The sequence below is a fragment of the Lepisosteus oculatus genome, chromosome 2, assembly GCF_040954835.1.
Source record: "Lepisosteus oculatus isolate fLepOcu1 chromosome 2, fLepOcu1.hap2, whole genome shotgun sequence".
NCBI lineage: Eukaryota > Metazoa > Chordata > Actinopteri > Semionotiformes > Lepisosteidae > Lepisosteus > Lepisosteus oculatus.
This window is the reverse complement of record NC_090697.1, coordinates 77,472,978-77,490,440: the sequence shown is the minus strand read 5'-3', so window position 1 is coordinate 77,490,440 and position 17,463 is coordinate 77,472,978. Positions and strand designations below refer to the sequence as shown.

General features: G+C 50.4%; 1 protein-coding gene across 2 annotated transcripts; it reads left to right on the top strand.

Moving 5' to 3' along the window:
• The first annotated feature begins 1,501 nt into the window (after positions 1 to 1,501).
• On the top strand, positions 1,502 to 16,946 carry suv39h1b (SUV39H1 histone lysine methyltransferase b). 2 transcript variants are annotated; one of them, XM_069184785.1, is made up of 7 exons: positions 1,502 to 1,834; positions 3,393 to 3,538; positions 5,062 to 5,145; positions 6,806 to 7,465; positions 9,748 to 9,894; positions 10,717 to 10,846; positions 11,575 to 16,946. In XM_069184785.1, exons 1-7 carry the CDS (start codon positions 1,816 to 1,818, stop codon positions 11,706 to 11,708), a joined length of 1,320 nt encoding a protein of 439 aa, XP_069040886.1. In that variant the 5' UTR covers positions 1,502 to 1,815; the 3' UTR covers positions 11,709 to 16,946. The 2 variants fall into 2 exon arrangements, with proteins under 2 accessions (XP_069040886.1, XP_069040890.1); XM_069184789.1 differs by lacking the exon at positions 5,062 to 5,145 and having other exon boundaries at positions 1,509 to 1,834.
• The last annotated feature ends 517 nt before the right edge of the window (positions 16,947 to 17,463 follow it).

Genomic DNA, 17,463 nt, shown 5'->3' with positions numbered 1-17,463 from the left:
TCCTGGGCCTCCGCCCGACTGATCCGCTGTCTGGAGGTGTCCGGACTCGTGTGACCCCGAGCAGGACTGCAGCTGCAGCAGTGGCCATCCTTCACATCCTTCCTATGGCATCCCACCTGGTAAAGCTGCAAAATGATGCATAAATACACTAAACCGAGGGGGTTTCTCGAAATGGGTAGGGCTGTTACCCCAGTGTCCTGGACAAATTCCCTCCTAGCCTTTCCCAATCATGGCCTCCTAATAAGCCCCATCTCCGAACTGGCTTCATCACTCTGCTCTCCTCCCCACTGAGAGCTGGGGTGAGGTGAGAGCACTGGTGCACTATGGCTGCCGTCACTATTAAAAACACTATTAAATTTCTCCTGGACTCGGAGAAATCGAGGTGGGGAGAGAGCACGAGGGAGCCGTGTTGTTCTGGACTGCCAGGACCGGAGACGATGCCTGAGAATCACCGAAGGAACTACACAGAGGACAGAACAGCTGGACTGCAGTGTCTGGGGACTTTTGTTGGGTGACTGAGGTGTAAATTGTGTGCTTGCCTCTGGTCTGCCTCCTCCCACCCCCATCACGCTATGGTTTTGTACAATGTGCTGTGAGAGTTGTTGTGATCACTAGGAAATGAAGTGCCTGTTGCTGGTCTGTGTGTATTCGCTGGGGATTCTGGGAGACGAGCAGGACTTGTGGCAGGAGAAGGGTCTTAGCACCCTTTAGAATTGTTAGGTGGCATAGTCGTCTACAAAGCAAAAGTAAATCCTATAGGAGTCACCCAATCCGTGACACGACTTTGAAACAACCCACATAAAACTGAAACAATCTCTTTGATTCCTATTAGGTATGTGTTTGGTAAACTGAGCGGGGTGACCAACGCTACGTGTATCTCACACACGTTTAAGGAAACCGAAACCTTTACTGCTTTCAGTGCTTTGCGGCCAACGCCAACACGAAACTCACACAGGAAATCGGCTCCGGACACACAGAGGTGTCACTGACGGTGCAGGACAGAAGTTTTATTAACGGTGAAAAGTGATGAGATATGTGAGCACACAGAATATGTGTCGAGCTGGAGGTATTGGTTTTCGCTCACATTAATCTTCCAATGATAAATGGCAAATGTAAGAGAATACCTAGTTAAGTAAAAAGCCATTATTTACGCTATGCGGTCTAACTGACAGACACCGTAGGGCATCCCAAATGGTTAAAAATAGAAACATTAGCGAGCCTTGTATGACAATTGATAAACACGACTCGGCGCAGCTCAGTAACATTCTTTCCATAAAACCGGAAGCGCGCTGCTGATTTGAAACCAACCACCAGACCCACAACTCAGCGCGATCCCCGTCCCTGGGCATGCGTGCCCCTGGCCAATCACGGCGCTCGCTCGCCGCCCTGTCCCCTCCCCCCGCCTGACGGCGATTGCTCGATGTGGACGCCACTCACGCCCGCGCCGGCCAATCGCTGGGGGCGGTGTGCTTAAATCCCTGACCGTTAACCCCGGCGCAGCGGCGATCTCCCGCCTCTGCGGGCCTGGCCAATAGGAGGGCGGCTCGCGAGGGCGCTCGGCGGCGTGACTGGTGAGCGAGCGCTGCCTGCGGTCTCAGTCAAAAGACGCGGCTCAGTCAAAAGACTCGCTTTCCAATCGCTCCGGTCCGCTATCGCTTTTGCCCCTCTCTGGACGTGCCTAGGGGGGGGAGTGGTGGCGCTCATTGGCTGCGCCGGGTGTCATTTGTGGAGCGCTGTAGCCAGTCGGAGAGCCGTCCGCCGTGTGCGCCCCCTGCCCCTGCCTAAGCAGGCAGATTTTTGGCGGCGGGGAAGAAGATGGCGGAAAATTTGAAAGGTAAGAAAGTTTTCGCGTCGCCCCCTGCGCGAAAAAGGCGGCGGATGCTCGCCGCCGCTCGGCGGGGGCTCTCCGGGCCGGGCCGTGTACCCGGCGGGTCCTGTCGGGAGGGGCGGCCGGGCGGCGCTGCGCTCGCTCTGGGGGGGGGCAGGGGGGATCCGTTTAAACCCCCGGCCGGAGGGGCGCGAGCCGGGGGACCCCGGGGCCCTTCCGGGAACCCCCCCACCCCCGGCAGCCTGCCGTGCGGGGTGCCCCCCCTCCCCGGGTCCCCCATCGCGGTGGGGGGAGCAGTCGGTTGCCCGGGCAGGAGCTCTGCAGATGGCCGTCTGCGGTCCGGAGACGGTCCCGGTGGCTCCGACGCGCGTCCTCGCCTCTCTCCCCGGGCTGTGGGACCACACGGGGGTGCGCGGCGCTCGGCCGGTCCGTGGCGCCTCCGACCGCAGCAGAGGGCTGTGTCGTGCGGCAGCTCTCGGGGCTCGGTGTCGCCCGTGAAGCCGCGGGCGCCGGTGGGGTCTGTTAGGAAACGTCTCCCCGCTCCTGGCGACAAGAGCCCCAGCTGACTGGCTGCAGCACAGGGGGCACACGTATCCCTCACCGTGCCCGGACCCCACCGCTGTCCGCCGCATAACAGAGCGGGATAAGGCAGCTGAGACCTTCGGTTGCTCTTGAGTCTAACAGCAGTTTCTGACATTCCTGAATAAAATATTCAGCGGGGTAAAGCACACCGCCACATTGCGTGGTAGAGTGTTCAGGTTCTCTCTCACTTTTTAAAATGGAAAAATAAGCTTGGTTGTCCGTGATCATCAGTGTTGCTAAGCATGAGATACTGGTGTGTGCGATTCGGCCCCGGTGCTTCCTTGGCGTCGGGTGCGGTGAGGCCAGTCGGTGACCGTGATGTGGGTGACGCAGGGGCGCAGGTCAGTGCTACTTATGCCTGGATTTGGCTTCTCTGTTGATGCTCAGGGCCGCCGTGTCTGCGCTGGCAATGAGAAAATAAGCGCAGTGGTTGATCGAAGGTGCTCGAGTCGTGCAGGCAGGAGAAATTATCTTCCCAGAGTTGTTGTGTGGCAGGGAAAGGCTCAGACTCGGCTCTCCTGATTTGAAGCCCTTGTTTTATCCCCCAGAATAAAAGCTCAGTGCTGTCTTGGTTGCTAGGGAAGGTTGCCTCGGCTGCAGACACAGTCCGAGTTTCAGGGGGCTTTAAGGAAGCTCTGACTAATCTTTCCGAGTATTTCTCACAACCTAAACTATAACTCTAGCGAGCAGATCACCCCTGTGTCTACAGTACCACACGGTGAGGAGTCTAAATTGTGTTTCTGATGAAGGTGAGTTTGCACCTACAGAGCATCACCGTCTGGAGTCCGGCAGCTGATTAGTCCCCGAGTGTTCCTTCCGCAGGTTTGTGGAAAATCGCTCTGCACTCGTTCAGACGTCCTGCCAGCTGTGAAGGGCACAGCGCAGAGGGCGGTGGTCTTGGGGCGCCCGGGGGAGGGCGTGACGAGCTGGAGGGGCGCGTGTGGTGCCCGGGGGCTGACCCGCTGTCCTTGCTCGTGCGCAGGGTGCCGCGTGGCGTGCAAGTCCTCGTGGAGCCAGCTGCAGACCCTGTGCCGGCTAGAGAGGGTGGCCTGCAAGGAGCTGGGCATCACCAAGAAGAACCTCAATGACTTCGAGGTGGAGTACCTGTGCGACTACAGGAAAACGAAGGTGAGTGCCCGCGCAGGGGGGTGGTGAGGCCTGGCTGGCGGTGGTCTGTCTCTGCCCTGGGCGCTGGCGGGTCGGGGTCATGACCCTCTCCAGCCCTTGCTGCGCTGGCACGGACGTGTGCACGGTCTCTCCCTCCTGCCTCCTGACACTGCCGTCCCAGCGGCCGGAGTTGGCTCTCGGCTGTCCGCTGCTCAGCCCTCAGAACCGCTCTGGGCTCGAGGCCCGGACGGGAGCAGCTGCACGCCTTTCTCTGAGGGTGGGGCCGTCGAGCAGACTGTCATTTATGTCTTAACAGCTGTCATTTGTTTTGGCTTTTTTTGTGCATTTTGTTTCCAAAGAATATTTGGTGTACTGTTCCCGCTCCACTCCAGATTTAACTGGGCAGCGGATTCCGGGCCCATGTGTCCCGGCAGCTGACAGGGAGCCAAACCCAGCCTCTGGAAGCAGAGCGGGAGCAGGGAATTGGGTGGGAGTGGGGGGGCTGTTTGCGCAGGCGCTGGTGATGGTGTCCAGTGGGGACAGCCTGTTAGATCCTTTAAACAGGAACAGCACTGTGGTCTCATTGGTGCCGTTTTATTTTTATTTTAGTCACCCAGGAACAGGACAGACATGCTCTCCCCGCAGTTTAATTTCTTGACGATGAGCTCGTTTATAAATTGTGAGCGGATGCACTGATCTGTGATTGCGACCGATTGGGGGGGGGAAACAAACCCCAATAAAATAAGGCGAACACTGTGAGGACCAGTTAATACTGCCTTCGTTTTTATGCCACGTCTACATGTTGGTAACAATGACACATCAAGTTTAATCCTTTGGCCTGTTTTCCACCACGTGTATGTTAAGATCCTGATGGACAACTTTGAAATGAGCAAAAAAAAAAAATTTTGACATGCCACCATCTGCCTGCTCTGAAGCACATTGAGAAATGCATTCAGAACTCGCTCAGAGCTCCAAGTATGTGCCCTTAGTGACAGTGGCCGATGTTATGTGCAGTGTGTGTTTGTAGGAACACGTGTGTAGTTTTTCCCTTAGTCGGGCCCTGTCTGGCTCTGGGGTCAGTTTCTGTCTTGCTTGTGTTGTGTGTGAGTGAGTGTTTAATAATAATAATGTTTTGTGAGGTTGCCATGTGGGTTGATTGATTGTGTTGCTTGTTGCGTGACCTGCCCTGAGCTGGAGAGTGACTGCTAATGTCCCAACAGCCCTGCCTTATTTAACCCAGTCACTGTCGCTCATCATTAGAGACGTCAGTCTGGAGGTTCACACCACAGGAGGGTGTAACCATAGTGAAGTGGGAACTGATGAAAATGGTGGCACTGTGAGCGAATGGGTCTTAGCCGTGTGGCTGAGAAGACAGATGAAGGGTTAAAAATGGCTCCTTTGCTTGATGCTCTCCTGCCTGCAAGGCGTGAGTCCAGCTTCTCAACCAGCCCTCTGCCAGCAGCCTGCTTTGAGCTACGTCTCTGTGCTTTTGGGAGAAAGTGCCTGATTTCACTTTGACTATAAATGAATCTTTATTCCCAAAGATATCGCAGAAGAACATTCAACAGGTAAAAATTGGCAGAACCTGCACGCTGGACACAATTGCTAAGTTCATCAAGAGTAAGAAGGTACGCTTTTACTTCAGCTGCTTTTTTAACGAGAGAGCTTTAGCGCTGTCCAGGCTATAGGGCACTCGCTGATCATGTGCACAAGTCTGACAGCAGCAGCGTGGAGCAGTGATCAAGCCCCGGGAGACGACACTGAAGGGTTGTGGGTTTGAAACCCAGGTGGAGCACTGCTGTTGTACCTCTGAAACGGATGCTTTGCTCAGTATGAGTAAAATACCCAGCTGCATAAATGGCTTTACGTACAGTGCTTTAGATAAATGTGTCAGCAAGGTTATAATAGTGAGTAAAATAATAATGGAACAAGTAAAATTTATTCCATGCTTCTTCTGGTGTCACACCCGAAGACTCCATGGCTGAAACGTTGTTTCCTTTCTTCTCTTCAGCATGGAATAAACCTTAACTAGTTCCTTTGCAGCCTACGCATAGTGATGCAGCTCCCCACCTGAACTAAAATAATAATGGGTTTATCAGTAGTAATGCATTTGGTTTGACTTCTGCAGTGGTGTCATCATTTTCAGTTCTCTCTCCACACTGGGATGGATAACCTAAAGCAATGAGTAGTGATGGATTTGATTGCAGTTTCACTAATCCTAAATCAGGTGCTGAAATGCGTGCTTCCTCCAGAGGAACTGCTGAGGGAGTCCCCTGCTCCATTGCCTGCTTTTAAGAAACTGTTCCTCTAGGAAGTAGAGTTGCTTTGCTGGTAGAATGATTCCAGGTCCACTGTTAAAAGCTGTAAGACAAGGTGTTGCTGGGTGTCTGCCTCTCTTGCTTGGGAAGAGGACGTTCCCCACGCTTAGAGGTTGCGTTTCCATTGCAGAGGAAATCAGCTGCTCCCTGAGGAATCTGGGTACAGGAGGGCGATATATTGTTCTCTGTGCAACACAAGGGCCCGATCCCACTCTGGGCCCAGCGCCAGGGCCTGACCTGCCCGATCCCACTCTGGGAATTAAATGCCGGATTTATGCATTTGTAGAATTGAGAGATATTGGCAAGTTACCACTGAAAGCTAGCAGGCTGATTTATTAAAGATTTTAGACATAGTTTATAACAAGTAGAAAACCTTTTTCTTAAAATAGACTGAAACTGAATTTGTTGGAATAGATTACCAAAAGGTGTGATGCCTCTAAGTAGTTGAATACTTAAGTTCCTGCCTGTGTCAGGTCCCAGAAGCACTTCAGCACATGGAATCAAAGCTGAAGCTTCTCAGCCGGTCTTTTGGAGTAGCCTGTGTCTCCCCACAGGCCAGTAATCCAACGCTGTCTTGAAAGAGAAGCAGCAAGTAATATCCCACTGTTGCCTGTTGTGGGGAAATACCTCCCAGAAGAGCAGGCGACAATCTTGTGCAGCTTCAGTGCACACAGCAGTGCTGACAGACTGACCGCAAGGGTTTCCTCTGTACAGCACAGGCTCACGCGATAGGCGACGGAGGTGTGTTTCACGCTTCACAGATGGGTTTTGTCTTGCTCTTTGAGGTTTGTTACTTCTCTTAACTTCTTGGAGGAGGAACTTAGCTGCTGCGGCTGTTTTTACGAACCCGCTTAAACGTTTCTCTTGGCGCAGGCTGCCCTGGGCCAGGCTAGCCGGCCGCCGCAGTGCTAGAGCCGTGCGTACCTGACCCCCTTCATTGCCTTGTTCCCCCTCGTCTCCCCCGCCTCAGGAGCGGGAGTTCTTCCTGGTGAAGTGGAAGGGCTACCCGGAGTCGGAGAACAGCTGGGAGCCGCTCAGGAACCTGCGCTGCCTGAAGATCCTCAAGCAGTTCCGCGAGGACATGCAGCGGGAGCTGCGCCGGCGGAAGCTGCGCCGCAGCCCCAAGCGGCTGGACCACAGCGTGGCCTCCTTCCTGGCCCAGAAGGCCAAGCAGCGCCTGCGGCTGCAGCGCTGGGAGGCCGACCTGAACAAGACGCGCCAGCACCGGGGCCGCATCTTCGTGCTCAACGAGGTGGACCTGGACGGGCCGCCCCGGGACTTCACCTACATCAACAACTACAAGGTCGGGGACGGGATCGTGCTCAACGAGGTGGCGGTGGGCTGCGAGTGCGCCGACTGCTTCAACAGCCCCGTGAACGGCTGCTGCGCCGGCACCTCCCTCCACAAGTTCGCCTACAACGACCGGGGCCAGGTGCGCCTGCGGGCCGGCCTGCCCATCTACGAGTGCAACTCGCGCTGCTCCTGCGGGCCCGACTGCCCCAACCGCGTGGTGCAGAAGGGCATCCAGTACGACCTGTGCATCTTCAAGACCGACAACGGGCGCGGCTGGGGCGTGCGCACCATGGAGCGCATCAGGAAGCACAGCTTCGTCATGGAGTACGTGGGGGAGGTACGTCCGGCGGGGGGGGCGGCGCAGCCTGCTCTGCGGGGTGCTTGTGCTTCTGCCTGCTCCTAGGTGTGAGCTCAGCTCGCACGGCGCCAAGGGCGGCCCGGGGACCAGAGCTTTAGAGATTAGCCCGTCGGTTTCTCGAACCCTCGGTGCTGCTGTTGCACAGGGCTCAGCCAGACTTGCTGTTTGGAAGGATGTGTGCTGTGTAGCTGTCCCGGGCATCTCTGTTCGGTAGCAAGAAAGCCTCTGCAGAGATTTCCGGAGCTGTGCGGTGGGGAGGCAGGGGTGTGCCGGCAGTACCTGAGGCCCATTGGTAAAGAGTTCAATACAGAACACAAAACCCTCTGTGACGCTGATGTAGCTCAGACACCACCTCCTTGCCTTCCTCTGGGTCTTGAAACTTGTCACTCCTGCCAGATCGTTTGCCTCCCCCCTGCCAGTATTTGGCTTTCAGTAATAGACTCTAAAACGGTTTTTCAATAAGATGGATCCCTGGCATATGAAAATAAGCATCTGCAGGAAAGAAGTTTAATTTCCAGGTTTCTCTTGCTGTGCACCTGCAGAATAGTGAACCTTCTGCTTGAGCGTCGGCGTCAGGCCTTGCTGAATGTGCAATTGTGAGGCCCCCAGTCCACCAGGGCTGGCGTCTGGGAAGTGCTGCTCTTCCCGCTGTCTTGGGTACATCCTCTCCCTGCCCCTCTCCGCACTCACCGCAGTGTGGCAGGGATCTGCACCGGACAGAATCCCCAAACTTTTTATGGTCTTATGAGATGGGAAAAAAACGGTCTCTGTTAGGTGAAGTGTGTGCCTGAGAAAAGTGGGGAACATTCAGATGATGGCAGAGAATTTTTTCTTCAGGTGTTCCCCAAAGCAGAACTGGATAACACCTTGGGCTAAGGAAAGGCAAAGATGTACAGTATGTTACACAGTAGGATGAAAGTAGCAGAAGTTTTACAGGTGCTAGAAGTACTGAGGACAGGTCCTGTTAATCCTGTTAATTAACCGTCACTCAATGTTAATTGTTAATGAAAGTCACTCAAGGCAGGAGACTGGACTGTTGACTGGAGAGCTGTTCATATAGCACTCGCCCATAAAAAGGTGGACAAACCCCAATCAAAGTAATAACCATGAAGTCTTACATCTGCTACAAGGAAGGCTCTGAAAACAATAATTACACCAGAAATATAGGGTTACCTGAATGGCAGTAAGATCCCAGTGGAGAGACAGCATAGATTCAAGAGAGTTGCTGTACTTTAGAGTTCCTTGAATAAATACAGACCGCATGCGAGTTGGCATATCTTGATAATGTAGGGAAGCAATAAAAAGGCAGTTTTAAGGTGTATAGTAAAATGTAAGAAAATATAAAATTTGTAAAAAGTGTACAATTTATCATTAAGGTATCTTGCAATTGGGTGATTTAAAAACCCTCATTTTGAATATGTTCAGCTTGGGCCAAGATCGCTTTGACTTGGTACAGGCTGTAGGGAAGGTCTTGCGCTGACTGGCTCTCTTGTGCCCTGAACCCTGAAAATTACTGGGGATCTGTTTCAGGCAAGGGCTTTGGAGTATATTGTACTGGTATAAATAGTGAAACATGAACCAGAGGTCACCAGTGAAAACATGAACGATTGCGATTCTCAGATCCGTTAGCTGCTACCCACTACATGGCGTTTATGCGCTGAGTGGCCTCCTGTCGTTTATGAACACAGGTTTTGCACAGATATTCACAGATGGCGCTCTTTGCATGCGTGTTTTCCATGGGTTTGCGCAGCTGTTATGTAATGCTCTGTGAATTCTTCGGTGGTTTCTGTGATGATAGTGAACCAGACCTTCTGGTTTCCCAACACTTTGCCACACTTTTACAGCAGTTCAGCATGGAGATCTTAAAAAATGAATACTTCTGGGGGCGGTGGTGCTGGCTTGCTGAGCAGGGGGTCCTGGTGTGGCTCCGTTCCGGACCGCAGTGCTGTCTGTGTGTTCACGTGGGTTTCCTCCGGGTGCACCGCAGTCCAAGAACATGCTGATAGGTTAATTGGCTTCTGGGAAGACTGGCCCTGGTGTTCGGAGTGTACCATACCTTGTGCCCGTTGCTTGCAGGGATGTGCTCCGGCTCTCCCATGAGCCTGAACTGGATGATTAGGAAATGGATGGATATTGGTACATTACCCATTTAATCCATATAGACTAAATCAACTGATGAATGCATCTTTCAGTCATGATGTGTACAAGACTTGCCTTCCTCTTTGTGTTGAGTGTTAACTGGTCCGTCCCTCCTGTCTCAGATTATAACGTCCGAGGAGGCAGAGAGAAGGGGACACATCTACGACCGGCAGGGCGCCACCTACCTCTTCGACCTGGACTATGTGGAAGACGTGTACACTGTCGACGCAGCCCACCATGGCAACATCTCCCACTTCGTCAACCACAGCGTGAGTGGCGGGGGCCTCTGTGGGCCCAAGCTGCCTTAACTAGCCAAACCAAACCTGGAGTCTGAGTCTGACAGTGCCGTTCCCTGATGGGGGTTCCCAGTCTGCAGTGGCTCTGGGTGTCGGAGCTGTCTGGGTGGTGTCAGTTTGAGACTTGCCAAACGCCTGTGAGATGCAATGTTTTGCCTTCTCCTGGTCAGGATGAGCTCTGCTGTGCGCAGTGAGTTTTTCAGTCACAAGTGGGTTGAATGTTCATGTTTTGTGGGGAAAGTACGCACAGCTCTCGCTTGTCAATTCTAGTCCAAGTGACCTAGTTGGGGGCTGCTTTTATTAACAGCTGGCAGTTCTGTATTGAGGTGGTTTAGGAAGAAAAGACTGTCATGCAGATTGGAAAGAGTGCTTTGGAATATTAACTGAGAATATCCACATCATAGAGCAACTATGAAAGTGAAACTATGAAAGAGATAATGTTTTCATACCTCATGGGTATCTTGCATGCGCACTTCTTGGAACAAATGGGATTTTGGGAGTTTTTCGGGCTGTACTCGGAAATGATTAAGAACTGTATTTGACTCTTTTACTATCTGTTACATCAGCCTGTATGTAGGCTGTTCGCCCTGACATAGTAGTAAAGCTGTAGTGAAGCAGAAGCCGCCTGGCTCTAAACATGAACCGTTTTTCTTAGTAGTTGTAAACATAACGAATAGCAGAGCGAGAGCTGTAGGGCCCTGCATGCTGACCAGTTAGCCTGTGGCTGGTGGGCGAGCTCCAAGCGGGCCGAGACCCTCCAGGACTGACTGGCTGTCGTGTTCTGTCTCCTGGCAGTGTAACCCCAACCTGCAGGTGTACAACGTGTTCATCAACAACCTGGACGAGCGCCTGCCCCGGATAGCCTTCTTCGCGACGCGCACGATCCGGCCAGGGGAGGAGCTGACCTTTGACTACAACATGCAGAGTAAGGGCGGCCGGCAGCGCTTCTCCTGTAACCCTGGGGCCAGGCGGCAGTGCCTTCCCCCCAGAACGTGGCTGTGGCCGAGAGGGCTCCAGCGCACGCGGTCTGCGGTGGTTTTCAGAAAGTCTAAATTCGGCGTCTGCGCTGTCAGACGTGCTTTATGTGGTCGCGGGCGGCTCATTTGTTTGGGCAGTTCACCTTTGTGCTTCCCAGCTGCCTGCCAGCATGTAATGGAGTCCTCTGTAGCCGCCCTCTCTCTCCGTGACAGTGACGGGCCAAGACAGTGGGAGCATCGGTTCATTCTGCCTTCCTCTTTGAACATCTGGACATATCTATTCCCTCTGGCTGCATCACTGATCCCAAAAAAATAAAAATTCAATTTTTATAGATTGAACATTTCAATATAATTACCGTTTTCGATTAAATGTGCAAGAAAGACCCTGGGCCGATAGTTCTGTATTTCGTGAGGGCTTTCTGCCTTAAATCAGCAGTGAAGTGCTCTTCCGTATCAGCTAATCTGCTTTCAGTGCAATCAAAGCACAGTTCTGTAGTTCTTAAACTACAGATATTCCATCACTCTTTAGGATCTAATCGCGTACTGCTCTCCTCTTCCTGGATCCTCAGATTAATACAGGAAAAGCTGTCCATGTTTCTGCTTTGAATCAATTTGCGTGTTCGAGCTGTTTTTTTTTTCTTGGAAATGTAATTCATGATTCTTCACATGTTTGCAGTTGATCCTGTGGATGCTGAAAGCACCAAAATGGATTCCAATTTCGGCCTGGCTGGGATGACTGGATCGCCCAAGAAGCGGGTTCGAGTGGAGTGCAAGTGTGGGGTGGAGACCTGTCGAAAGTATTTATTTTAATGGAGGACGGAGGTGACTTCTCTCAAAGGCAGCCAAATTTTATTGGAGGACGCACTTTGTACAGTTTGTCCTGTTTTATTGTTTTAGCCTCAGTTCTCTTTTTATATGTTTGTTTATTTCCTGGGAAATAATCCTGTAAAACTGAACGGGGGTCCTACCATTCCTCTTCAACAGGGTTTAAGTGAAATGAACCTTCTTTTGTAAAAGTGTACATTGGAAAATAGGCTTTATTTTTTTATTTTTCATAGTTTTTCATCTTTGAAAGGCTTTATGCAATGAAAAGCTTGTTTGTTAAAGCTGGTAACTGTGTAATTTATCCAGTAGACCTCTACTGTTTTTTAGCTAAGGCAGTCTTCAGCTGTTCAAAGGGAAAGTAGTAACATCATAAATAGAAATGTGTTGTGAATAAAGTTCACAGAGTCTAGAAGGAGGAGCTGACATCTGTATGTTCCCACCATTCACTGTTCTCTTCATTGCATGTCCTGGCGTTTGCCAAGTCTGCGTAGAGCAGGTTTTCTGATAGGCTAGTGACAGGGTCTCAGCCTGCAAGATCATACCTGCGGCCTTGTCTCTTTGTTGTCCTGCAGAACATCGCAGGGGCTTGCAAGCCAGTGTGTCACACTAAAACTGCACAAGCTGCCAATCAGGCACCAGGAGATCGAGGTCTGAGCACTCTTTGCCACAAGTGCATTAACACAAACATGTGGACCAGCTGTCTTGATCACACCTGGGAGGCACTCCACTGAAGTCTCATTTCTCCTTAAGGGGGTGCAGGTTACACCTGTTGGAGTCATTTGTGACGCATACCTTTGAGGGATTGATTGTTCTTTGATCGTCTTCCCTGGTAACACTGATAAAACCCCTACAAACATGCCAGCTACAGAGCCAACGGTATGTATTCAGGTGTCTGAACAACAGGATGTGATGTGGGGAAAGATATCGGTGCCGCACGCGTCTCAGAGCACACTGCAAAATCAGTGGGCACAGTGATGACTTTGCTTTGGTTCCTGTGTGTGCCACCTCATTCTGAGCAGAAGCTGGCCTTGATGGAGAAGTTGGTGCCAGGGACAACGATAATCCAAGTGGCACTAGCAGCAGAGAATCACTCTGCAGCAAATGTGGGCTGCTCACCAACACTAAGCTTCTTGGGTAAATCCTTGCTGTAAGTTAATAACCTCTCTGGCAAGCTTAGAAAGACTGCTTTGAAGAAGTGTTAGTCCTTGTTTTTGAATATATTGCTCTTATGATGAGGCTGTATGAAATCAGCCTATCTGCAAATAATGGTTTTCTCAACCAAAAATTAAGTTCTGAGAATGAACCCAAAAGAGCCTTGTTTTGGGAGAGCAGGTCATGTATCTGATGATGAGGACTCTCTTCAAGGAGGTGGTGGGAGAAAACTACACAGCTGGCCAAGGCAGTGTCTCTGGCGTTGAGTACAGAAGCTGTGAAAGCAAGATCTTGTGCCTCACTGGTAGTTACTCCTGTGTGCCCGTGTATGTGAAGCTCATCTGTTTGTCAGTCTGGTGCCGTTGTGTATATGCGGGTACTAACTCACGCATCTCCCCTGTTGTTTGAAATAGTAATTCAAAGATTTTAGAACAAACCCTGTCTGGTAAACAGTACTTAGTCAGCTGTGCCCGTTTGTGTTTGCTGATCACTCATTCATCCTAGTGATTTGTGGTTATGATGACTGAACGAGTTAACTGTGAGACAGGGTGGCAGCAGTGTTGTTGTTAGTAGTGCAGACTGCACGGTGGGCTTGCTTTGCACATCTGTGTCGTTCTGCACCAGGTCGGGTGACTGGATATCTTTGCAGGACAGAAACATTTCTTAAAAACCGGGCTGCTGATATCCTAAAAAAATAAATCACGAACGTGGTCACTCGGTATTGTGAGTGTACTGTGGGGCTTCTGTGCCGCACAGGAGCAGAAGAAAAAGTTGACAGTTAGCCCTCTTAATCCCCTTCTGTGCAAGTCTCCTAGTGAGCCTATCTTGGATGTTACCTCATTACCTTCCTTAGTTTGTCATGGACGTTTTTAATCCAGGGACAGTTCAGAAAATGTAACAGTTGTACAGCGGTGTAGGGCTTGAGGTGAGAGGGTGTTAACTCGCTGCTTTCCCTTTAAGCATCTCCCTCAATTTTAACACTCCTGTGTCTGATTAGACTTACAGTACTCTGCAGGTTTATCCCTACCTCTGATCAAATAGGGGTTTTAAACTGCTGCTCATGTTATGTGGTGAATTTTGTCCCTGTCTCGCTGGGATATGTTTACATCTGGCAGTGTGCGTACAGTTTTATGTATAGCCCATTAGTTAAGATTTGTTTTAGATAGGTGTATACTGAGAATAAAAAAACATCACTCATAACAGCAGTGAATTCATTGTTGCTACAAAGTGGATTGTCTTTTTTTGTAGCAGGTGCACTGGTAGATTTTTTTAACAGACGTGATGTAGACACACCTATGAACAGGTCGGCTGTGGAAGTCCAAGGCTAGGAGTGTGTGTGGCCACCCTTGGAGATAACCCAAGCAGCACATCTGTGCCTCGTGCTCCGCACCAGGTTGCGGATGCTGTCGGAAGGGGATGGAATCCCACCCTTTCCCAGGGCCGGGACAAGCATGTGCTGGAGCACAGGGCCCTGAGTGCCGCACCTTGTCTCAGCTCATTGTACTGATGCTCGAGGAAGAGCAAGCAGAGCATCCTTACGTGAGAGAGGCCCTGTGTTGTCCTGCTGGAGTGCCCTCACATCGGCGGAAAAGGCAGCAAGTGATCCCAGAATTTGAGCTGTGTAGCCCTGTGCAGTCAGGTTGCCATCTGTTACAACAGGTCTAGTTGCAACAGGACTCCACCCTCCTGCCCCAGACCATCCCTCGTCGGTCGGTTGTGCACAGCAGCTTGTCTCTCTGCACCTCTGTGCTCACTGGCGATCACCAGGGGACGTCACAGCTATAGAGCACCTGGCTCCGCTGCAGACGGGTCCACCCTCCAATACGCCCATGTCACCAAGGCGGTGATCTCTTGGTCTGCCAGTTCCGTTGGTTCCTTTTGTTTTTCTTTGTCTTTCACCAGCCCTGACATTTCATCAGTGAAGTGCATCATCGCCTGAGTTACCAGCTTTCTCGCTAAGGGGGCCAGTGCTGGGGCCACAGTCGGCACTGCTCTGGTGTGTCGATCAGTCATCAATTCATCCAGCTCATGCCAAAATCATTTAAACCCTATTTAAAACTGCTCTAGCTTTCCCACAAACGTGCATGCATAAAGAGTGATGTTTCATTTGATGCTAGGTACCTTGAGGAGCGTGCAGAGTGTTTTCCAGCAAAACTGGAGAGAAAAAAACTTGCCAGAAATGGTGTCTTAATGTTTTTATGTCCGTTGGGAAAAATAGGGCTTCCGTCTTGTCTTCTTAAACCGTTTTTTAAAAGAGAAATTTTAAAATAGTTGGAGACATTTAAAGGGATTGTGCCAAATAACTTCCGCTAAGTTTGATTCCTGGAAACGTTTACTTGAATGTTTGTATTCGTTTTTCTGAAATATTGAGATCTAGGTGCTGTAAATTGGTTGTAGAGCATATAGAATGTTTCTTTGTAAGGGCATGAAAAAGTTACTTTATTGCAGGCTGGTTGGTCAAGCACAGTGTGCAGCGTATACGGTTTTTTCATGTATATGAACAGTTGTGGATTCGGGGATCAGTCTTGGATCCAGCACCGTTGTATTCTAAACTCTGGTTCCGTCGGAGTTTCTTACTCTATTCTCTCAAGGCCGGCTCTCCCTACCACCTAGGAAATCTTGGAAATGTTCTGGCCAGAACTTTAGCCCTGGCCTGAATTTCCCTGTCTCCCGTCTGTGTGATGGGGAAGACCTCTCGGGGAGCTGTCTCAAGTGGAGGCCCATGGTCCGTTTCTTTGGCAGTGGAACACTGTGGCGTGCCTCCTGCTGAAGCTGGAGGGCGTGTCTGTTCCTGCTCTGGCCTGCACTGTAGCTGAGCAGGTCGCTTTTTCAGGCAGAGCACAGCTCGCTGCGGTTTTGCATGATCTCTTCACCGCTGGCTTCAGCCGTCACACGAGCGTCTCCGCAGGTGTTTTCTGAAAGCTTTTTTCAAAACGCGATCCAGACTGTTCGGGAGGGAGAAAGTACTTTCTTTTGAAATGTTTTTTTTTTGTATGTTGGTTGGTTTTGGTAAATTCCATTTCCTCAAGGATAGCAGCTGTGAAATGTGAATTAATCCATCTATATGCTTTAAATGTTTTTAATTTTTGAGAAAGTAATCATTTTAGTTTTTTTTTATTAATTGCTTTTTGTGCTTCTTATGTAATCTTAAACCAGTTACAAGAGTATTGTTTGGCAGTGGAGCACTGCTTAGATGGATCTCAAACTCACTTTTTGGAAGATGTAGGATCTTGGATGTGGGAGGAGGCCCAGAACCTTGATTGTCTTTTGTGACATTAAAATACTACCAGATGACGAAATCGGACAAGCACTGTCTTGAGTATAAAATATGCATCTTTAGTTTACTTTAACATCTGGAAAAGCTGCTTTTCTTCTCTTCTGCTTTAAAATATCACTTTCATTTTCAACAGCATTAAATTAATCAAAAGAACATTTACAGTACCTCCTCCCCCACCAAAACAGTCTAATATTCCTTTTCCAGTCAGCGTGCAGCAAACCAGGTTAGAAAAGGGTGTTTTATCCTTTTCTAGGAAAAAGCATGGCATCCACCCATTCAAGGTCATTCTGCTCGTCCTGGTGAGGGTCGTGGACTGACAGGAGGTGGGTTGCGAATTCAATTTCTGTGTGCCCCACTGAAAAGAGAGTTGCATGCCTTTTGTAGTTCTAGTTTTAAGTGATTGAGAAAATCACCACATAAGGTTATTGTAATCCTTTATCTTTAACGTGTTTCAGCCTGTCCAGACTTGACAGTGTTTATTGTAAGGGTTCCATTTAACAGCCTGTAAATTCTGTGTTCAGACGCAAAATTGTGGACCCCCTTTCTGCTGCTCCTACCTTGTTTTACCCTGAGCATTGCTGCGGTGACATCTCAGTGTCCGTCTGCCATCTTGGTTGTACTTTATCCACAAAGCATAGAGCTCAGTGCTACAATTTTGCAAGGATGTGACCCCCGAGTATTCAGAAATGTTGTCGATCTGAAGTGTACTCCATTTTTGAAAAGCATCATGTTTTTTTATTTTAAAATTATGCATTTTGTAAAAAAAAAGTTGTAAATAAAAATCTATTGTATAATTCTGTTGCAGAAAAATGCTGCATGTTCTCGTTTTCCTTTCTGTGTGCCCTGGCTGCAGGGGTAGTGGAGACCTCTGCTGTGATTACTGATTGCTTTATAAACACTACTGGGGTGTTGGGGTCATCGCCTGGCCAATGGCCAGGACCTCCTCCAACACCCTGCCTGCCCTTAGGGCTCTTGAGAGGCTCGGCCAAGCAGAGACTTGCCCTCTGAGAGCAAGCTGAGCTCCGTGGACCCGATGTCACGGGTTAGGGTTAGGGAGTCGTTCTGGGAGTCTGCTCTTCTGTTGGTACGCCTCTGCAGAGTTCGTTTTGCTCGAAGAAGCAGCCCGGGTTGAGGGTGAGTGGTTGTTTCTCCTGTGTCTTTGGCTCTGTGATTTCTTGGCTGAGCTGATTATTTCTCACTGTCTGAATCGGAGCTGTGGTCTGTGGTCTGTGGCCTGGACGTGGTCCAAGCCGAGGTTTCTACATCGACCTCCAGGGGAGTCTGCCGCGGCCCGTCTTGTCAAACTGGAAA

Coding starts and splice junctions, on each gene's coding strand:
- suv39h1b (XM_069184785.1), top strand. Junction 3,539..5,061: donor GCGACTACAGGAAAACGAAG/GTGAGTGCCCGC, acceptor TTATTCCCAAAG/ATATCGCAGAAGAACATTCA. Junction 5,146..6,805: donor AGTTCATCAAGAGTAAGAAG/GTACGCTTTTAC, acceptor CCCCCGCCTCAG/GAGCGGGAGTTCTTCCTGGT.